The sequence below is a fragment of the Schistosoma mansoni genome (assembly GCF_000237925.1).
Source record: "Schistosoma mansoni, WGS project CABG00000000 data, supercontig 0229, strain Puerto Rico, whole genome shotgun sequence".
Taxonomy (NCBI): domain Eukaryota; kingdom Metazoa; phylum Platyhelminthes; class Trematoda; order Strigeidida; family Schistosomatidae; genus Schistosoma; species Schistosoma mansoni.
Window position 1 is genome coordinate 30859 of NW_017386095.1, and position 24677 is coordinate 55535.

Consider the following 24677-nt stretch of genomic DNA (forward strand, 5'->3'; position numbering starts at 1 on the left):
TAAAGCGATGATAAAATTTCCAACTCTGGTAATTTGGTATTAGAGAAGTATTACAAATATGGCAACCTATAAGACATCTACCTGTTTTTCGAGACTTAAATAATACAAACTGGTGTTTTCCCAATCAAATTTAATATTTCCACGTTTCGCTGCCGTTTAATCACAATAAAGTCAGTGAACTAGAATCTGGTGATTAGCTCATTGCATTATATTTCCCTCGCGTAGTAACACAGTTTTCCTTGGCTTTGACCGACTTCATGTTGTGGTAAAACTTTCGTCATTATCTAGAGTTCATTTTTGACCAGGCAAATATGTAATTCGCATGATTTGGTGTTGATACTTATGAGAATCCTCAATCTAAAACTTGTCTTCTAACCCTCTACGCCTTATTCTTTTTGTTAATTCTTAAGAATGAACTATACATATACTATACTATATGTACTTTTTCAGTCTCTGTATGTTTAGGACCAACTATTCTAACGATGGAATCAAAAGACAATGTAAGCCTTGGCATTTTCGGCAACATATTGCTGACAATTTTAGCCTTCAAAGCCTTTTGTGTTTCCAGTCATGAAAAAGACAATTGAAGACCTATTTACTAAGTCGAAAATTACGAAAAATGATATCGAAGCTTTCCAAGACAAATATTGGGAACAACTTGTCCCTAATTTCAGTCAAGCACTAAAGCTTCTGGACATACACGGAGTTCCAAGACATAATATTTTATGGGTATATAATCTTTGTTGTTAATTATCTTTGGTCAGAGCATAAACGATCGCCTTATGGATGCTATTAAGGCTAGAGTTGACTCAAAGCCTGATGATTGTGACCAGAAGAAATGCCAAAAACTTTGGCAAAAGCTTATCAAGACGGGAATAGTGTATATCCATCATCCATATATGCGTTCATTGATCATGCAGGTATGCATTATTTTTATCCGTCTTTCGGGACTGTTTTATAAGATGTTTTTATGTAACCAGTAAACAGCTTTGAGCATAGGTTTTGTACTTATCGGGATTTACTAGCTAATGTGTCGTCCAAATATGTCAAGAAGTATGGTTACATGAAGCCTAAAATGCTTAAAGTCTAGTCTTAAGAAAGTTTATGAGTTTCTTTGAGGATGCAAATACTTTTTCTTGAGTCTAAGCAACCACTAGTCTTAACTCCAGGTCCAAGTCACAACCTCCTTTGAGGTTGTATCAAACCAAGTAGATTAATTGCTGGATTTCGTCCCTTACGTGATAGGATTTGATGAAATCACTTTGGAGACAGTGAGACAGCTTTAACATTTGAGTAATTCTTATTTTAATCACCCGATGTTTACCATTGTTATATATGTGGTTATGTAAATTGGTGCTCATCCTTGATATTTCCGTCTGTAATCACTATTCATTGTTACTACTACCTTTAGAAATTGGTCGTCAATGCAGCACAAACAAATTATGAGGTTCGGGTCGTCGGTTTTTATTACTGTTATTAAATATTTTCAACTCACTTCATCAGGTTATTAAACCGGCGCGAGTAAGTGATGTATTTGTATCACTTATACATATAACTTAACTATTGAACTAAAAGATCCAGGTAAAATCAATTGCTAAATATGTGTAGTCAACCTAAAAGGGATGTGGACATCAGAATAGTGAAATACTGTTTTATGATCTTTCTCGTGTCCATAGTATCATTGTCAATCAATTCTACCCACTCTCCATTTCCCAAATAACGAAAAAACTATAAGTTTCTGAGCATTAAACGTACAATATATATATATATATATATATATATATATATATATATAACCATATTGTATCGGTCGACGCTTCTGTTATGATTGACACTAGTAGTAGTTTTTTGTTAATATAGTCGTCACTGCTTGTCTTCCTTTTGATCTAAAGGTCCTTGGGAAAATGAATTCGATTAAAGAAAGGCATGTCAACCTAATTGTTGACAACAAATATTTATATGATGACGCTCCTTTACCGGTCTTACGTCATATTTGGGTTGCTCACCCTCACAAGTATGTGGTAAATTTTTGTTATAAACATGCAAGCTATCTGGTAATCAATTCCTACACATCTGATTTCTCATGAGAACAGTCATAGACTGGATGGTTAGACGTTATCGTTGACTAGAATGGTAAAAATGAAGGCTTGTAATCTTCACTTTTACAGGTACTTCATGCTAATAAGTGACACCGTGCATAAAACGTGCATTACAGTTGGGTCTGTTTCCAGATGACGTCATGTACCTGGTCATAGATACTGTTCTGCATTATTCGATTTAATCTAAGCTATTTGCCTAGGTCAGATTTATGTACTCAGCGTATCGTTCTATTTGAGACTCGTTAGCTAGATATATCTGCATTCTAGTATGGGTTTTCAGTTTTGTGCCTCTCGTATCAAACACCAGTATGTTGTCCATTGATCTACTGAGGCAAAGTAGCCACCAACTTAATAAGCATGGTGTTTGCGTCACTATTAATAGGCGTTTAAATTATCCCTTTGTTGTTATTCAGGATGAAATTTTAATCAGTCTTTGTTAGCAGTTCATCTTGTGTCGATCATCTCGATATAACCATTTTTCCATAAGCTACTTAGAATAGGTGAATGAATCTTCGACAGAAAAATTCAAATGATATAGGTATTACCTTGGGTCATTTTTAATAACCAATAAGTATATGTAAATTATGCCTACTGTTTTTTAATTAGCAAATAGCGTTTTGTCACTAAATTGTTTATTATAAATTGGTTTCTTAACTATTAGACCAACCGTTCCTGTGATGAAAAACAACAATAAATTACTATCTTATCTTATGGTTTTGAATTTGATATCCTGTATTTTGTTTACTATCGTTTGGAGTATTTGATTATACAATCTTGGATGATGTGATTTCACAGTTATTAGTATTCACAGGGATGTCATCATTACATATTCCATTGTGGACTGCAGTTGACATGATGATGTAAACCTTTACGATTCACGACCCATGGGATTTAATCGTTTTGGAGAACCAAGGTGATATCACTTCAATATTTCTACCAGTCAGTGATAGTTTAAATTAGCTTAATGACTTTATGTATGTTGCGAAACTGATCCTAATCTAACAAATAGCATGAGTTTCGTTTTACTCCTGGTTCGGTCACAGAAAAATGGTTAATCTAACTTTCCAGCTCATTATTGGTCTCAAGTATAGTCTCCAAAAACTAACGATTATCGCTACATACTCTTGTGGTCTAGTGAAAAACAGGGGTACTTCCTCTAGATATTTCAAGTTACATAAATTTTATTCCTTGAGGTTTTTTAATCCTTACTGGCTCGAGTCGCTGCCTGAATGGTAGCGTCTGTAAATTTCACATTTTGTAAAGTTGACTCATTTCTCATGGATGAAGAATAATTTTCCTTAAGCATATCAGTTCGCCTTTCCAATCAATGCAACTCTAAACGAAATCCTAATTTTATAAATTCATACAAATCGACTCTGTCTGTGGCAACCTGGAATTTATTTTTTTTAATGTCCGTATAGTAAATTTTATAAAAACCAATCTATATATCGGTTGGAACGTTATAACGTACCATGGTTTTCACTGATGACCAATTGAAGTATGTTTTATCGAACATAAATGAGATTTCCTTATTATCTTTCTCAGTCTACACCACAAGTTAGCACTTGGTTTCCTGGAGAAAAAAAATGCTGCGAAACCTTGGAAGGAACAGAGCCAGAATGACTTAAATTCATTTTATTTCATTAGGTTCTTGTATAGTTGCCTACATTACATAATATTTCAACATTAAAATTACCAAGTGTGTTAGAAATAACTAGGTGAATTTGTTTGGGAGTTGTTACAATCAAAAACCAGCATAGTGTAGCAAAGATATCAATTAATTTAAAGTAACTAAATAAGACTACAAATATGTCTGAACAACATTATTATTAATAAAAATTAAAACTATGAAACCATAATTAAATGGTTACGTAATTTGTAAACGCTTATGATAAGTAAGAATAAAATGTGGAAGCACTAGACAGCCATTTCGTCCCATAATAGGACGAAATGACCGTCCAGTTCTTCCAGGTTTTCCTTGGTGGTCTAGCTTCAATTGACTCATGATTTCAACTATGAAAATACTAAAATTTCCACAAAACCCCTTTTATGAATAAAATGAATGAAGCTCAGTTAATTAAAGAATTTTAAAATTTTATTTATGTGGGTGTTTTCAGCTCACTTTTTAATATTTAAGTATGACAGGATTTAAGCAATTGACAAGATCCCAATAAAATTTGATGAATTTATTCAAATATAGACCTAAACATCAGTGGAAAGATTCAAATAACCGATAAAAAATGAGTTAAACTTCATCTCATTGCACAATCTAGTGGCTATCTGGACTTAGTAGCTAAGTGGATAACACGATTATGTTTTGAGCGAATGGTACTGGATCCGAGTCCCTAAGTGAACGTTAACTCTGGGATACAGGTACATTCAGCTGACAAGTCCCAAATAGGATGAAACACGCGTTTTAGATTTCACTGCCAGCCACCATCCATCTCTTAAAATGAATTTATATTGTTCTGTTGAAATCTTTGTTACTGCAAACCTTGTTCTTTTCTTGAAATGTCTGAAAATAAAATAAATTAATAGTTTTATGGTTTTGTAAAATTATACATGGGCTCACCTCAAACTAGAATCTTCTTCGAATTGTGTGATTTTAGCGAATTTTTTTATGTACAATTATTTCAAAAAATGAAAATAGGAAGTCTCATGATAAAGCAGACTGTTCTGAGTTTTAGTATAGTTGAAAATATTACTTCCTATGATATTTTTAATGCCTCTGTAAGTGAACTAACATATGCATTACGCTTCTAATTAAATATACTAATTTGTGTTTGTTTACGCAAAATATGTTTTCTTGTTTGTGAAAAAAAATCAGATTTCAAGAGGAATTAGATAAAGTTATAGCAACATTTCAATCTACATGGTCTTCCGCTATTTTGGATGCTCTTTCAATGTCTATCATGTCCACTGCATCGACAACAGCTGATCTTGTCCCAATTCTGTATTGGCCACCACGTCGTCGTAGACGTGATCCTTCAATTGTACGAATTGTTGAAATGATTGGAGAAGGACAAGTCTTGTATGATAAAGTAACTGAATATCCTATATGGTGTTTTAGTATTCTTAAACGAGCCTAATATAAATTAATAATAATGATACTACTAATTGTAATAACAATGATACACTAAGACGTATGTACTAAAATATTACGTTACGAAAAGACTACCTCTTGTAAAGATGATATACATTGTTGTTTCAGTTGGGGACTTTCTCTTAAATTTCTAGCTTTAATCGATCAATCGATACTTGGATCAAGATTTTTTCGACTTAATGAACGAAGGTTTAAGTATTGTTAAATTAATGGATAGATTACTGATCGATTGTAATATGCAATGATACGAATGGGTAATTTGATAGAGTTGCTTGCGAGACGAGACAGTTTTCTGGTAAAATAGGCTTTTCTCCTAACAAAATGAACATATTTACGCACAAAATATTGAACAAGACAAATAAACGATCAGAGCATATATCTGTTATGGGTCATTCACTCTTTAGTGAAATTAATACTCAGTCGTCAGACTTAGTTCTTGCCTCATCATTATCATGTTTGAGATATCGATCAATAGTACTGAAACATTATCTTCTCTTAGTTTATGAATATGATAAAAATTAGTTTACTAAGTAGTATATTTTCCGACATTTGCAGTATCAATATCCGCCTAAACTCCTCTAACGATATATAGACATTAAGTAGTAGTAGGTTTAAACCAGGCTCCACCTATTTGAACAACTGGATTGTGTTATTACCCCTCAAAGTCAAATGCACGTATCTTTACCTGGTAATGAGAAATTTCTTTTCTATTACCATTACTATTACTATTACATATATTATTCTGAAATTTACCTTGATAAATTTATCTCAATATGCCGTAGCAACTTGAACCGATGTACGCATGTATAAGGTTCTGCGTTGTGTTTGACTGACTTACTGACTGAGTTAATAACAATAATAATGTGTTAACAGAGTATTGTTTCATCAGTGTTATGTTCAATTACTTTTAGTATTGTAGTAGTAGTGTTGTGAACGAAGACTTGGCAGGGATATCCGATTTATTGTTTAGTACAAATTATAGAATGTCTTCATAACATATGAAAACCATACATTAAATACTTCATTTGCACATCTTCTATTTATTGTTTTTTACAAATTTCATCTGTCGTTCCTGTTGTTGTTACTATTACTTTCTGTTTACATTCCTGTTCTCTTCAATTCTATCTCCTCAACCTTTTGCTACCAGGCATTCTACTTCTGATTGTTGTTACATACGACTTATGCCTGTCGACATAAGTAGCATAAACGACAGAAGTAGTGATGAAATATGTTGTTTATTTCTTAATTCTTCTTCACTATAGACTATCAGCATACTTCGTGATCAATGTATAAAATGTGAAAAAGCGGCTTATTCACTTATGGAACAGCAAATCAAATCGACAATCGGAAATAATAATCCATCCGAGGAAATAGATGAACAACCACCGCCAGCTAAACGAGGTAGACAACGTTTTTCAAGCAAAGAAAAATCTTCAGATATAATACAACCTTCAGCTAGTCAACCTATTCCATATATTCCATTAGCTTTTATGCCTAATCAACCTTCAGTTGCTTCAGCAACTTTATGCACACTACGTTTTGATTTATTGATGAGTTTAAACGAAGCAAAAATCGATCGACTGTGTGTTCCTGATAGAATTCATCGTTTTGTTTGGTGCTTAGATGCATGTGTTCGTAATCGTCGAATTGATCAAAGGCATGCTAGTGAATTAGCCTATCATTTACAATTACAACGTCGTCGTTGGGCTAAAGAAACAGCTGATGAATGTCATGAATCATATGAATCTAATGGAAATATCAGTGGAGAAATGTTTAAACGTGGGCATTCTAGTTCTTCTTCTCGTGGTAAAAATTCTAAAAGTGGGAAAACCAATCGAAAACAATCTCCTACAAGTGCAGAAAAACATTGTAATTCAGAGGATTTAGAAAAGATAGCTGATGTAAACTTGTTAGAAAAGTAGGTGGAAGTTAATTTAGATAGTAAATGTTAACTGTTAACTGGAGAATGTTTTTGATATATTTCTATGACTGTAAATTTTTTAATAGTCATCAGTAATCTAATGACGTTTATGAAGAGGCTAGTGCTAACATAGCTATTGAGAAAAAAGCAGTGACATCGTTAATGAACGAAAAAGAAATCCCTTCAGCTCTGCTTTTAAAATTCCTACTGATTTCATTAATGGATATATTTTTATGGTTTAGAATTTGGTTTTCAGTCATCAGATCGCCAGTTTAGATAATACACTAATTTGAAAGGTTTCGATAGAGCATGGTAGTATCATTATTCCTTGGAAAGTGTCTGTAAATAATTCTTTTGCTTGTGGGGCTCCTCACAATTATCGTAACCAGTGGTTGATGACGTTGAGTGACATGATTTGGAATAGCTCGCAAAATTGATTAAGTTAACTTACTCTTAGTCTTAAAATACGTATATGTTTTAGTCCATATATTCATTCTTCTCAAATTATATTGTTGATGCGTGATTTTTTCTACTACCATCTACACTGTTACCACTTCTGCTACTCAGGGAATAATTTCAACTAACTGTTCTATTATGAGGCATGGTAATTTGTGTATTAGGAAATTAATTAGATAATAAACTAAAAAGTTAGAAAATTCGGTAATTTTAGGTGTAATCATAATCTACAAAATATAGCGAATATAATTCGAAGGACGATTAATATGATACCAAGGTGTTATTTAGACGTACAAATACAATTAATTCTGTATTGTTTGTTCCCACTGGTGTTTGGGACTCCGATTAATCATTCTTTTATTGGGTCTCTTACTGGGTTCGAGTCCCGGAATGAACATCAACTCTGGGATGCAGGTACATTCAGCTGAAGAGTCCCAAATATGACGGTTCTCGTGTCCTTAATACCACTGTTAGTCACCATTTATCTTTGCGTACATGTACAATGTTCATTAAGTGATATTGACATTTAATGAACCATAAAAAATATAACTAATCACATTATGATTATGTAACATATTGACTACAGCTTGATGAGAATTCATTTGAGTGTTATTTCAATCGACTTTACTCACAGAGGTACTTTTGTTGTGACAGTGAACTGATCTTAGTACATAATTTTCGACATAAAATAATATAACTTTAGTGATAACAGAAACTTAATCTCAGTAGGGCTTTAGTAAACACTTTAAGGTAAAACAATATTTTTAATCAGTATTGACCGAATTGTATTAAGTAGGAACAGAGTTCACAGGTTTATCGATTGATGCTCATACTAATTAGCCTGAATGTAGATAATAAATGTTTTGTAAATATAAGGTTGAACGTATATCTTATGTGTTTTCATGCATCAAAGTCACACGGCTTAGCGTATATTGCATTTGTTCATGTAAAAGATTTTAAAAAAAAAGTACTATCAGGCGACTGTCTAGTTATTTTTCACCTTCCATGAAACGGATATGATGCATATGTACCGAAAATCAACTTATAACATGCACGGGAAGATTATTATAACCTCGTCATTCATTTAACTACATTTTCCTTGGTTTCAATCTGCACGCTTTAGTATCGTCTGAACTTCAGGCCATACACGTGTCACCATTTAACATTCTTGAAAATGTAATTATAACAATGTAACTGGTTTACTGTAATCACAGAATTTTGCCCACGGATTTGTTGTTGAATACATGAAAACGATATCAATTTGATTATCAGAAAAATACGAAACGGAACAGGTAAAACTATAAAACTAGATCATAGATACTTAACATAATACACAATAACAACTGATCCGTCATTGAAAATACAGAAAACATAGATGAAATGCGAATGACATTAATTGATTAATACAATTTGTAACGAATTAAAAAAATAAAAAATGTAAACCAAATTGTGTGTGGCCCTATAAAGGGCCTTCTATCAGTCTCTTGGTTTCAACTCATCAATCATTTCTCCTCCAGGGTTTTCCGTCTCCACATCCCTGTGTTTCCTCAACAATCACCTCATAAAAAGGCTAGATTCTCACTTGGTAACTGAAATATGAGCGTACCGTTTTATGTGTGATATGAAGTTTTTGGTACAGCCATGTCCTCCTTTACAATTCAGTAATCGTGACACATATTGGACAATGGAATCCAGGGCATTGCGGTTGTAAGTTCCAGCCACAGAACGAATGAAACATTGCATTGCAGCGACAAACAGTCCAAGTTCTCCCTTCAGCAGTTCCACTTAGCGGATGAGCAGGATGGCGTATATCGCACAGGCTTTTGTCATAAGCATTTTTGTCTATGTTGTTGTCTGTGTCGTTGAATTCTTCCGAGTTTGTTGAAACAACATCTTCATGACTTAGCGTTGCATCCAAATCTATGTTCTTTCGATAGTCGGTACCATTTGTCTGTTGGATCCCTGGCATGACGGTATGGAAATTCGTTTTCCGTATAAAAGCTTCAGGAACAATTGACGGGATTTCTGTAGGATCCTGTAAATGCCTGTAGCGTCAATCGCCAAGAACATGTCGACTGACGCTATGATATCTGTGAAAGGTGATTCTTCAATAACTGACGCACAGCAGGTGTCAGCTTATCTTGAAGACGACGTATTTAGGGTTCCCGATCAATAATTGTTTTGTTATGACATTCCGATGTGTATTTTTGAACTTATGCTTCTATCCAATATCTAATCCTAAGAGAAGCACACTGAAGATGAATTTGAGCACGGGTGTTTTTCTTGTAAGTTTGTGGGTCTTCAAGATATTATGTGTTGTCTCAACGAAGTTGATATTATTTCGTTCAAGAAGTTTCACAGCCGGTCGGAGTGCATTAGACCATTAGTGTCTCTTAGATAGCAACTGATTTCAAGGATATCGATGAAAAGTACCCTCTGATACGAAAACAAATTTTCGTCATTGGTTTTGTAGGTCCCATCATAACCAATAACATCAAGGAAACGACATGTCAAATTGATCTGATCGGCAGTTAAGAAGAAAAAGTACTGAAGATCATTTTCAGTTGGATATAATCATCTACCATTCAAAATATTAATAGGCCCATAGCTTATTTGGGAGATCGGCTCGCGTAACACTTTATGACGCATGTTAAAAACATCTTGAGGATTCAGGTGCTTCCTGTAGGATCGGTAAACGGAGTGTAAAATATTGAATTCTTTCCACTCGGTTGGATTATATGAAATGTGGATTTATCATGTGATGTAAGGTCATGAATATTAGTTTTCCCGTTATTACAAAAAAGTATTGGATTCATTAAGATAGACTTATACTGAAGTGAATTGATTTGTTTAATTTTTCGTATTTGTATACAGAGATATGCATATGGCTTGTCGAGATCCATGGGTCGTTTATACCATTTGTACATCATTAATTCGTTATGTACTTAGTGGACTTTATGAAGACAAATTACCTCGTGTAAGTTAGTTGATATATATATATATATATATATATATATATATGACGTATATAGGCTAACATTTTTTCTTAAAGAATAGGTAGAATGTAGTTATCGTTGAAATCTCGGACACGTTTCCTGCTATTCAGGACTTTTCGATTGGATATATTTGCATCCCAGAGTTGATGTTCACTCCAGGATTCGAATGCACTCCTTGGATTCCATTGCTAGCAACGTTCCATTTATTCTGTGCAGAATTGTATCATAATAACTATATCTAAGCAATCCGCTCAGGATGCATATATACACTAAGACTGACCAAAATTCAGTTAAAATATCAACATTTGGATACTATTTTAGTGGTCCTAAATCTGACTCCAATTTAATCATGTGATTATTGTTATTAAATGATTGCTGTCGAAACATACATCCTGACTACTTTTTTAGTGGTGCCGTGGTCTCTCCAATTTGCCCGTATGATCGACTATATATATATAAACAGACTGCTTTCAGTCTTTTAAAAGTACTTCATAAATAAATAATACAATACACACAAATGATAACAATATTGAAAGAAAACAGAAAGATAGCTTAGATTATAGTTGATGGTATTACATAAAATTTATAGGAATGCTTTGTTCCACATATACCTATTTGATCAATCGATAAGGTTATGAACTACTGATTTTCACTTTGTCGTCGAATGCAGGATCCCTTGTGTTAGGTAGTGGTATCTACAAGACAGTGATTTAAGAAATTATATAATAGATCTTTAAAACTTGAATATTTTCGTATCATACAGATTTGTTTCATTCACTTATTTGTAACTGATCCATTTTATTTATACTCCTATAAATGTACTTCTGTAATGTTAAATGATGTAAACAGGAAATTCTATGCATAAATTTCAAGTTTTTCCTGTTCATCTGATCAATCTAATTAAACGCTAGATTCGGTTTCTTAAGCTCTTCTAGCGTTTTCAGAGCACCTTTTTGCTTTTTTCGAGGAATTTTCCGGGTCTCCCCAACATATCAAATCTTAAAAGTATTACCGTTATTCATATTTAAAGTAAAACCAGTTTTCCCATCTATTTCATCGTGTTTTTTTTCTTCGAAAATCTACAGGATATACCTGAAGTACACTTACTTGTTCATTTATTAGTACTTGGCTTAGGCGATGATTTGATCCCGTATTCTTGTTTACAATCAAAAACTAAAGAAAATTCTATAAGTAAACGTAATAGTACTACCACTACTGTTACTTCTTCTACACCATCATCATCATCATTGTCATCTGATATTGATGATCCTACATTGAGTTGTCCATCGAAAGCATTAATTAGTCATATTTTACCAGCTGTTGCACAATTACAAGTATTAACATGGAGAGCACAAGTGGCTGAAGAAATTTTAACATTAAGCAATAGTTTATGGCCTACTAATAGTTTGGAAAATACTACTAGTAGTAGTAATAGTAGTAGTGGTGGCGGTGGTGCTGGTGGTGGATCAACACCATCTAATAATAATAATACAAATCAACGATCAACATCTCATGAATCAAAAGAATCATTAAATCCGTCATCATTATCATCATCACCATCATCATCGCTAACAACATCACCACCATTGGTTTGGCAAAAACGTATTAAAGGTAAATAAAACTTGGAAATTAGTTTATTATGTTTCTTTTATTTCATTATTTTTTTAATTTCAAATTTACGAACGAGTCTACAGTATTTCAATCTAATTAACTCGCTGTGCTTAAGATATTCAACGTTCAATCACTAAGTTACAGGTTGGAATTAGGTATTCCATCTACTTCGGTTTGTTCTGTCGGATAGTATCACTGTAGTGGACGAAGAAGTCAAGTGGGGAAGATCAATTTATTGTGTAATGCACAATCACACAGTGGTTTAGTAAAACGTGAAAGTCATACATCAAATACATCATTTGCACATATTCTTCGAACTGTCTCTGATAAGTTTCATTGTTCCTTTATTCCTGTTGTTATTTTGATTGCTTTCAGTTTTCTTCTCTGTTCTCTTCAATTCTATCTTAACCTTCTGCTCGCAGACATTCCGCTTCCGACTGGTGTCAAATACTAGTATCTGCAAGCATAAGTAGCATACACCACATCACTAGTTTTCATATTTAAATTATGTTTGAAAGTCAAGTCTACACGAATCTGTATCCAGTACTTAATGAATATTATAGTATGAAGAACAATAATAAACCAATATTTTTTATATGGAATTTCGACCGTTTCATGACGGCAAGTTAAAACCTCCAGCTTCAATTCAGCATTATGAGTTCACACGAAAAATATGACATGAAGAAAAGTATATAAATACATATAAATACATACATATACTTGTTAAACAAGTTTTCCTCTATATATATTTTGAGTATCAATAATTAGGTGTTAAATAATATCATGTATAATCCTCATTGTTAATAGAAAGCTCATTAATCAAGTAAGGACACGTGCCATATCACACCAAAATTATTTTTGTAAGCTGAAATGATGATGGCTAGCAATGGAATCCAGGATGCGCGTTTCGTCCTATATGAGACTCGTCAGCTTGATGTACCTGCACTCGAGTTGGTGTTCATCCAGGGACTCGAACCTAGTACCGTTTGCTTCAAACACCATCGTGTTATCCACTTAGCTACTGAGTCCACTAGCTTGTACCAACGCGCGCCCTGGATTCCACTGTAAGCCACCATTTCAGCTTACAGTGCTTGTGCTGGAAGCAATATCGAGACAGTCCTCACAGGATGCACATATGTTAATAAGAGACTGATAAATTGCAGTCCTAAACATCAACGAGAAGATTCAACAACCAATACAAAAATGAATTATTTTTTGTGTTAAATATCAGTCAGTGGTAATATGGACTAGTTTACATAAAATAGATAATGTGTGTGTGGAATTGAGGATATACGTTTCGTTTGACCTGGAACTCGTCAGCTAGATTCACCTGGATTGATTGATTGTTATAACCGATTGTATGGAATTGGCCTACACTAATCACTATACTCTATTTGATCACTTGGTCTAATAATCATATTACTGTAGTGAGAAATATTGACTGATAATTCACATCTAGATACAATCTTAACCGTTAAACATCACTTAACTTTGTTAATAACGAGAGGTTCTTATTTACTATTTTCTCCTTACTACTAATATATTGTTCACTACAAATGCCCCTCGGATATCAATGACGTTGCATTTTTGGTTTAAAATAACTGTACTTTGCAAACTATCTGACTAAATTTCATTATGTAAGTGACTATTAAAAAAAACTTTAGAATTTCGAGCTTTTCACTTTCAAATCTCATGTAGTTTAATAAAAGAAATGAGCATACAATGATACTAAAAAAATTAAACAAAACTATTGTCTAAAAGAAGATAAAATTCAGTATTAGCTCAGAATAATTGAATGCCTAGCATTTGAAGTGAATGCTCTTTTTTAACGAAAAAGAAGATTCATCCCTCTTATGTTCAATGCGATTTTTACTTCTTATCTAGCTGACAATAAACTCACTGTTTTTTATTGGTCTTTAAGTGATACGAAATGTTTGTTTTAGGTATCAAATAAGATATGTGATAATTTTCCATTCGACATTTGCGCGGTTGTTGTAACCAGAGTGATTAGAGATTTTGAGTGACATGGATCAGAATCATTGGCTATGGAACAGGTGCATTCATTCATTGTTTTACTTTAAAACCTAAGTTTATTGAATGTTGCACGATCCTTCTTTATTTCACTGTTCTCTATTTCCTTTTTCATTGATATCTTTTATGCTTAATCTTTTCTACTACCACTAATACTGTTACTAATTACGTTACTCTGATATCTCTGTTCTAATATATTGTATCAACATGAACCGATACACATATATACCAGGTTCTATCTTACTGATAAGGGAAATTTCTCATTTGTAATGATAAATATACGGTAATTAGGAATGCACAAACTAGTTTAAGATAAGCGATTTTTAATTCATTGATAATTTTCTCATCTTGATCTCGTTTTCATTGTATATACATGTACACTAAGTTGTTCAGTGGTGATATATCTGGCATTTTGAAAATTCTGATTGTTATTAAATATCAGTATGGGGTTGTAGAGATTGTTGATTTTCTTTGGAATCATGAGTCGACCTAAGTTAGACCATTAAAAACCAGGAAGCATTGTACGACTGTTTCGTCTCTAGTATCCCACCCCTCTTTAGTGCGCATCCACGACCTCCCGCCACAGAGAAATGAACTCAGGACCTTCGGTATGGCGCGCGAACACAACCTGTAGACCACTTAGACCGGTATTCAACAGTGTTAATCTCTAACTTCAACCAATCCAATACATTACGCAACCATGTTCCTTTGTCTTCGGTCAGTCAGTCAGTCAGTTACAACGTAGGACCAGGCACATATATGCATCGGTCCAAGTTGCCATACCTCGTTAGCACAACAAGATCAACACCGGATTCATAGAAATAGTTAATTTAGTGGTGGTAGTATATAAAGAAAGGTTGTATATAAGGATATAGTATAGGAAGGAAGAACGTTATGAAGCAATTTCAATCTCAAGGCTTAAGGGAAGATAAAGAGTGTATACACCTACGCCATTGTGATCGATTCTGAGCCATGTCACCTAGAGTCTCCAACCATTGGTTACGATAGTCACGCGGACCCCAACCAAGTAGTCTGCATCTGCCAACATGGCTCAGACTAGAAGTTGTCTTCGGTGGGTAACTGCCTCACACCCGACACGTTTGAACTCCACTGCTCACAGCTTTTCACCAGAACTGTGGAAATTTCTTAAAGCTAGCGGTTAGTGAGCATATGATAATCGTCAGCATGAAGTTATGGAGATTGTTGAATTCCATTGAAATCATAAACCGATCTAAGTTCAACCACCATTGAGGAGTTCCATACCAGGACGAAAAGACTATTTAGTGCTTTCAGGCTTTTAATAATGGTCTAACTTAGATTGGTTCATGATTTCAATAAAGTTAGTAAATCAATCGTTAGGTAAGATATCACATGAGATAGACCAATATGTATATAGCACACAGGCAATTACATAATCCGATAAGAACGATTCCCATCATGAATTAATGTCAGTTAAAGCCGGTGAAGGAAATTCAAAGATCACTGAGCAATTGTTATTTTTTTTTCGTCAGAGGTGTACACCTACACCCACTTATTGGTTTAAACTTAGATCCTTCAGTAAGCTAATTAATCCTATTTTCTTATGTTAATCAGATTTAAATAAATTAAAATCATGGTTGTACATTATACAGCATCATTCACTGTAAATTTACTTAAATATTATAGACTGTATTGTATATTACCTGACGTTCTCATCTATTAAGTGACTTTTACCATTAATTTAATTTCTTTAGTAGTTATCATCGTAAATATTTTTATAATTTACTGTTTAATGAATCAGAAGGGGTTTTTGTGGAGATTTAATATTTGCATAATTGAAAGCATGAGTCAATTGAAGCTAGACCATCAAGGAAAACCTGGAAGCATTGGACGTCCGTTTCGTCCTATTGTGGGACTAATACTATTACTAATTACTGGTAAGTCCTAGGTTTGAATCTCGCGAGGCGAGGTCGTGGATACGCATTGCTAAAGAGTCCCACAATAGGACGAAACGGCCGTCCAGTGTTTCTAGGTTTTCCTTGGTGGTCTAGCTTCAATTGACTCATGTTTAATGAGTCATTAATTATTATTATTATATTTTTGCTTTCACTTTTTTTTCCATAGATGCTACTCAATGTGTTAATATAACTGTACCATCAGGTTATTTAGCACATCCAATTGGTTATTTAATTTTACAATATCATTGTTTATTTTGTTTAGAACGTAATGAATTAGCTACATTACGTGCTTTATTAAAATTAGCTGTAACACTTGCACAATCACGTGTAAATCGTTCTAATCCACATCATCATCATAATAAATCTACAATACAATCTCAACCAATTACACCAACAAAATTATATTGTACGGATTCATTAATTTCTAATAATAAATTTGGTCTATCTGTGATTTTTCGTTGGCGTCCAGAAGTTTTACAAGTAAGTTTTAGAATTTATTTATTTATTTATTTAAAGGGGCACCAGATACATATGCACCACATAAAACAATGAGAATGGGAAGAGAAAGGGGGAAGATGCGTATATGTATAAAAGAAAAAAAAGGATGAAAAAAAGAGAAGAGTAATGATGGGGAGGGAACTAAAATATACAACCAGAAGACTCTTTCAGTTAAGGAAGTTATAACCACTCTTTATGAGGAAAGTAAAAAAAATGGTTACAGCAGGATCGCCACTGGCTTCTATTCTGAGCCATATCTGATAACGTCTCTAGCTACTGTGTTGCACTATCTCTTGGACCCCAGCCAGGGAGTCGTTTTAGAATAATCACAAAGATACATAAAATTTGTACAATTTTATGTGTTAATTAACTTGAATTCGAAACATAGGTTTGTTTGAATAGGGTAGTGATTCTTTTCACCTATTCTCGAATTCGAATAAATTTATGGCAGATCAATTCAGATCAACGATATTTTGTTTAATCTATTATTACAATACATGTTTTTTTTTGTATAAATATGAGTATCTCCTATTTAGCTTATCCTCGTAGAATCTAATGAATTCATACATGAAATAGACACTGACAAAGAATGATTGAATGATTATAGTAATATAGGTTTTCAATGTGAAGTTAGGTAGGTTTGAATTTTGCCTATTCAGTTTGAGCAACTGGAGAAATTAATATGACACATGCGTGATTATTGTAACCAATGGTTAGAAGCTTTGAATGATATGGCTCAAAATCATTCGCAATAGCTCCCCCAAATGCCCTGGTACGGCCCAGAGTGGGGAGAGTCCGCTCTCCCTCTCCAAATGCTCTCACATGGCTACGCGTATATAGCCCTTGCCAGGGAAGTTTTACTCACCACCTACCTTCTCGTGGCGGGGGTGTTGTTTACGAAATTGAGAGGACGAAAAGCGAATGTCCGGCGCCTTAACCGGGTTGGTGGACACGGCGAGTCCACCTAGGGGAGTCGGAAAACTCTGATTCCAAACCAATGATGCACATGGGCTCCAGTATCCTGAGGTAATAAATGGCGTACGAATCAAACGTTGGTCACCGGCTACCATGGGACTGCATCTCCTCACGATGCTCCACTGCCTTGTGAATCGGATCTTTAGGTCGAAGGCTCCGAGTGTGGCCCCCTAAGAAAACCACCCGTTTCAGTTTGGGCACCTTGGCAGTATCACAGCGCTTACACAAATCAAATGAGATTTGTGTGGTGCATATATATCTGGTGCCCCTTTGTACCAATATTTATGTTTAAGTAAATAAATAAATAAATAAATTCGCAATAGCCATAGGTTCATTCATTCTGTCTTCCTTTAAAATTTGAGTCTTAGAATTTTCATAACTTTCGCTTGAGACATGGATAGCGCATAAACCCCATGTTGGAATCTCATAAAGCTTTTATCATTGAAGATTGTTTGGTTAATACTGTGTCAAAATTTATTTATCTTGGTGTAAGTTTTTCCTTTGATCTCTTGATTATCTCATGTTTTATTGTTATCGAAGAAAGTCTTCTGTTTGACTTCTTACACAAAGAGGCTGCATGCTTTTGGGTTTACTTGACATATACTTTCACAATTTGTCAATTCTTGCATATTGCCTGTTATTCTCAACTGTTATCCATTATTCCTTATTGGGCTTTTGAGAAAAGGTTTTGTTGTTTTTCAAAGAATGTTGAAGGCAGTTAGCAGGGTGTATAGTTTTTTTTTGGGGGTCATCATGAATATGGTTGTGGATAGACATCTTAAGTCTTGCAAACTCCTGACATGTGTTATCTTATCAGATATTAACCATTCACTTCATTCATAACTGGTATAACAAGACACCATGCATCCAAGCATAGTTATAAAAGCTCTACAATACCTTATCTAGAAAATAAACTCTGTGGCCAACGGGTTGTTAGAGCTAGCTTGGTCAATAAATTATATTCTTAAACATGTTTGTAATTGGAAATGTTGTACAGATTCAAATCTTTTTTATTTTAAAAAAGACATTTCATTTAATTGCAGTCAGTTTATCTACTTAACTTTAGTATATATGTATGCAGTTATCCGTTTCGTTCACTTTTTTTCATTTTTCTGTAGAAGAAACTTTTGAAATACTTTGTTCTGAGAACTTTCTATTGTACCAAAAATATAATATTGAATAGAGCCACTAATAATAATAATGATTATGATAATAATAATGGTTATTATCATTATTATTACCTAGAAATTTTATAGAGTTGAGATCGTGAGTCAATTGAAGCTAGACCACCATGGAAAACCTGGAAGCACTGGACGGCCGTTTCGTCCTATTATGGGACTTCTCAGCAGTGAATGGTTGCTCAATTTCGTGGATTGGTTGAAGTTAGACGTTAACACCGTTGGATGCCTGCTCAGTGGTCTATCGGTTAAGTGCTCTGGCGCGAAACTGGTAGGTCCTAGGTCCGAATCTCGCGGGTGCGGGATCGTGGATGCGCACTGCTGAGGAGTCCCATAATGGGACGAAACGGCCGTCTAGTGCTTCCAGGTTTTCCATGGTGGTCTAGCTTCAATTGACTCATGTTCTCAACTCTATAAAATTACTAAAATCTCCACAAAACCCCTTCTGATAATTACCTAGAAATGTTAAATGGACGAGACTATAATTAATGGACGAGCCAATCACATTTAAGATAGATCTTAGATTTTGGCGCGAAATTAATCCACTTATTTGGCTAGATACCATTTTGTCATTGTAGCTGATGTTAGTTCGTGATGAAAACATTAATTCTAATTCCTAAATTTGACATTCGACTGTTAATTTTAATCCTAATTCCTCACGTTAATATGTAACCCTCATTTAACCCTAGTAAATAGATGGACATTCCAAGGCCATTTTAGCCTTGCTCGAAGGTTGTTTATAAATTATAGTCTTACCGTTAAATGTTATTTATGTTAAATGTAATCATGAACTAGTATGAATTGTGTTTTATATTCTTTTTAGGCTTTAGTTTTAGGAATTTCACGTTTACCTCAATCTGCACCTGCTTTTGTGGATATTGATCGAAATACACATATTACTGAAGGTTCTGTTGAATCTTCTTTAAATGATAATACTGGTCAATCAGATTCTGATAATAATTCATCTAATATATCATCTCTAGTTCGTACAAATTCAATGATGTCAAATATAATTCCTAACAATGAATTAGGAAATAATAGTATTGGTTTTACTAATGTTCTAAATCCTACTTGTCAAAATACTAATCCAGAATCTTATTCTACCATAACAGGATCAATTGTTACACGCGCTAATTTAGCTGGTCTACTTAGATCTAGTTTACCATTAATTAATGATGTACAATTATTAGCTCTTGCTCAAGTTGCTTTACTTGTACCTGGACCAACAAATACCAATTTAGGAACTAGTGGTATGTCTAATAGTGGTGGTACCAATGTATCCTCTATTCATCCTTTGTCTTCTGGAACTACTACTAGTACTACAGCTACTACAACTACTACGGATGTTAGTAGTATCAATGAATCTGTCTCATCTGCACCTAGTTTAAGTGAACGTGAAAGACTTGTCAATACATTAGCAAGACATTGTAATATTACATCTGTTGGTAGTACTAGTACATTGCCAACTACTGATTTGAATTTATTATTTGAATCCAGTACACAACAATCTGGTACAACAGCAGGTTCAACTGGAAGCTATAAATCATCAAATCCACGTGTTTTAGCTGCTTTGGATGTTCTGCGTAAAGATATTGAAAAATCCCATGTGAGTTCTGTCATTTTGTTTACCATTTGTTATACATACATACAATCATGAATATATTGTGTTTTTATTCAGGTAATTAATAAAGATGATAAATTGATTAGTGATACTGTACACTTTCATGATTGAGCTAACTAAGACATCTTATCTAAACACTTACTCTGACGTACTATGCCAGATAATGTCGGAGAGTAGGTTTAAAAATGTCTAAAGGTGATGAGATTAAAATGGTATTAGTCCATGAAGTTATTGGCTGTTGGACTAGAGTGAAAGATAACTGTATTTTACAATTGAATACTTTTGGTGACATTGTCTTTATGTCTTTCTTAACGATTTTGAATGCATTCATCGTTAAGTTTGAATTTAAATTTTATTTCTATTCTTCCGTATCCTTAATTTCTTTTGAACTACACTTCCAGAGCTTAGTTCACCACCCCAAATAATAGTGATTATTTCAACTCTATTGGAGAACGACTTCTCGACCTTGAGTATGCGGATGATATTGTCTTACTGTGCGATAATGCTCAAGCCATGCAATCCGCACTTAATCAGTTGGCAATCAGTGTCCGCAGGTACGGCATGTGCTTTGCACCCTCCAAGTGCAAAGTACTCCTACAAGACTGGCAGGATTCTCATCCTGTACTCACCCTGGATGGTGAGCAGATTGAAGTAGTTGAGAAGTTCGTGTATCTAGGTAGCTATATAAGTGCTGGTGGTGGCGTGAGTGATGAGATTGATGCACGTATAATGAAAGCCAGAGCGGCTTATGCCAATCTGGGCCATCTTTGGCGCCTTCGTGATGTTAGTCTGGCTGTAAAAGGTCGGATCTACAACGCGTCGGTGAGAGCAGTTTTGCTCTATGCTTGTGAAACCTGGCCTCTCCGAGTTGAGGATGTTAGACGACTCTCTGTGTTCGATCATCGTTGTCTCCGAAGGATTGCTGACATCCAGTGGCAACACCGTGTTAGTAATGCAGAGGTTCGGCATCGTGTGTTCGGGCGCAGAGACGATAATTCAGTTGGTGTCACCATCTTGAAACACCGACTTCGGTGGCTTGGACATGTTTTACGAATGTCGTCCCAGAGACTTCCACGTCGTGCATTATTTGCCGACCCTGGGACTGGTTGGAAAAAGCGGAGAGGAGGTCAGTGTATGACATGGTGTCGTGGCATGAAAGAGAGCTGCAAAGGGCTAGCTTCTGTTGGTCCTTCACGACTCCCTGGCTGGGGTCCGAGAGATGGTGCAACACAATGGCTAGAGACGTTATCAGATATGGCTCAGAATAGAAGCCAGTAGCGATCCTGCTGCAACCTTCTTTTACTTTCTTCATAAAGAGTGGTTCTAACTTTCCTAACTGAAAGAGTCTTCTGGTTGTACATTTTAGTCCGCCTTATCATTTCATCCTTTCTCTTCCTACTTTCATTATTTTATGTGGCGCATATGTATCCGGTGCCCTTTTGTACCAATATATATGTGTTCAAATAAATAAATAAATAAATAATGTAAGTTTCCTCTTACTCTGTGTGCGTATAAAATATGACAATCTGGAGCGTTGGATACTTATTCTCTGTCCTACATTACTTATAACTGATCGATACTTGATAAGATCTCGTCATAGATTCAACATACGTACTTAGCTTCTTACTGATATGCGTCACGTGTATAGTAGACAAAATTTTTATCTACCAACTAAGTGAAGTAGTGAAAATACTGCACACTAGTCCACCTTGTTTTACCGTATAGGTTCGAAAGTGACCATTAGAAGTATTGAAAATTCACAGTTTAATAGTATTTGACCATCGGATATTTTCAAAGGATTACTCGCGTCTGGTATAAGAACCGAGCAAATAATTTTGAGGTTAGATGTTGGGCATTAGAAAAATATGAGGGGTCAGTTGATAGAACTATTCATGTTTATTGACTAAGGTCGCTAAGATGTGCGTTAGTTATGGTCAACTACTGATTACCTCGACTGTAGATATTGTCTGGAGTAGGAGTAGGAGTAGGTTGGGAGGAAGTTAAGGGCGGTCAAACCAAATTGTTATATTTGGTTATAAAATCTTTAACTAGTGATCTAAGTCGTATTTTTACGTTCAAGCCATCTGGTCGCAGTCCGCGCGTTTATTATGACAAATAGTTTTAGACTATGGGGGATGTAATTCAAAATAGCTCTGAGTGGCGCAGATGCATTCATTCTTCGTCCATTTCTAGATCGTGGTTTTTTTAAAACTATCCTCAGTTTGATCCCTGGTGTGGTCGAGGGTAAGGACAGTTGAGGAGTCTCATAATAGGACAAAGAAGCTGTTCAATGCTCCCTCAGTTCTCAGTGCTACTTTATACGAGATAAATGTGCAGGGAATATAATCCACAAGTCAAACTTATCTCCACAAAACCCATTCGACTAGAACTAAGGTTAATTTGCCAATAATTTCGATTCGTAAGACTATACTAACCAATGTCATTTTGTTAAGTGCTAATTAAATCGCATCGATCAGATTCCCTCTGGAAACTGTACATTACTTTACACATGGGTTTATTAACTGAAAAATAATTTTTCTTCATATTTATGTGATATAGCTTGCGGAGAACTAATACTTGAAGTATTTAAAAATGATACTAAATTAAAACGAATGTTATAGCGAACAAAGCCGAGGTTATCCGTCACGTTTTTAATGTTCAAGTAATCTGTTATATCTGTCACCTTCAACTCCTTTTCTCTTCATTTTTGGGCGAGTCTTGCCATGAATATATTAGCATATCGCAGCCGAAGATACAGGATAATAAAACACAAATATATTGAAAGTTAGTGCTTGAAATTTAGTCTCTAATGGAAATTACATCTTGTTGTTCAGGATTTACTAAATGAACCGAAAGGTGACTGAAAATGTTAGGTACTACATCTTACTTGATCACTGGCAATATAACTGATAACCTTAACCACAAATAATTGTCATAGTCAAAAAATAGAAATGATACTGAATGAGAGTCACACTGAGTCAGTGTTGTATCTGTCACTTGAGGCTGCAGTACGAGCCTGTGATATTTGTTTATTAAAGAGTGATGGAGCTGTGCTAATACGAATGGCTCCTATTGCAGACTCAGTTATGGCAGTTGTCACACAACACTTTTAATTGACCGCTAACAAAAAAATTGGAAGTATGGGAAATGCTTGATATCCAAGTAAAATAACTCGAAACAACACATCCCAGTCTAGAAAGTTAGGAAAGGATAGCTTGAAACATACTGAATATTGGCGAATTAAGATTCATGACAACCAATTAGGAAAGGGCAAAGTTCATAAAAAACCTTGTTACTAGTAAGTCTTTAGCATTATTGACAAAAATTGAATGATCCTGCGATCTCATGTTCTTATCCCATCTTAACATCATGTATATATTTATCTGTGATAAAACTAGTCATTCTTTTCAGAAATTCTTCATTCTCTCTCTCTCTCCTGTTCCTAGAATTCGCTTGCATCACCGTTAACACCGACAAATTTAGTTGGAATTAAAACTGGACCCGGTGGTTATAGTTCATCAGCATCATCATTAAATGCATCAGCGAATCTCTTAACAAACTTTACCGGTTTTCAGATGCCAGATGCATGGGTTGCTCCATCGCCTCGTAGTCCTTTATCCAGCAATAAATATTCACGTTTTGGTGCAGACTCATTACAGTCATCGAATAATACCAGTACATCATTAACTAGTACCAGCTTATCATCGTGTTACTCATCATCGTCAACATCATCTTATGGTTTGCATTTGCCCATTGGAACACCTCTTACTAATCCAGGTCTAATGGGAGCTACACCTCATCTAAGTAATCTACATATTGGACAAGGTCAAATGCCAAGTCTACGTAAACTACCAACACTTACTCCCTCACCTGAAATATTATCATCTTTATCATCATCTTCAAGGGAATTCCGTACTCCTTTGTCGCCTAATCCTATTCATCATCAAAGAAACAAGTTTGGCACTGATACATTATATGCTTCATGCCCATCACCAGCTGTACATCGACCAGGTGCCTCTCATGATAATAGTAATATTGTTATTCCTAGATCTCCTTCACCACCACCACCTTCGTAATATTTTATATGAATTAATTGTTTTCCTCCTACTGTATTTCATGTGTATGTAAAGTTTTTGTAATAGTGAATACAAACAGCTTATGACATGTATGTGTATAAACTTTGAACAGTTTCATTTATTTATTTAATTATTTTTATCTAGTTTCCTTTTTGTTTTTCGAAACGAAAAGAAA

The 24677-nt window shown here is 34.7% G+C and overlaps 1 protein-coding gene across 1 annotated transcript; it reads left to right on the plus strand.

Moving 5' to 3' along the window:
- Window positions 1-482: 482 nt before the first annotated feature.
- On the plus strand, window positions 483-24527 carry Smp_062920 (hypothetical protein; the record flags this gene model as incomplete). Its single annotated transcript, XM_018791521.1, has 12 exons — window positions 483-500; window positions 544-729; window positions 765-920; window positions 1893-2014; window positions 4927-5140; window positions 6465-7120; window positions 10454-10556; window positions 11661-12186; window positions 16321-16634; window positions 18873-19112; window positions 19629-20411; window positions 23873-24527. 12 exons carry the CDS (start codon window positions 483-485, stop codon window positions 24500-24502), a joined length of 3948 nt encoding a protein of 1315 aa, XP_018647317.1. The 3' UTR covers window positions 24503-24527.
- Between the last annotated feature and the right edge of the window lie 150 nt (window positions 24528-24677).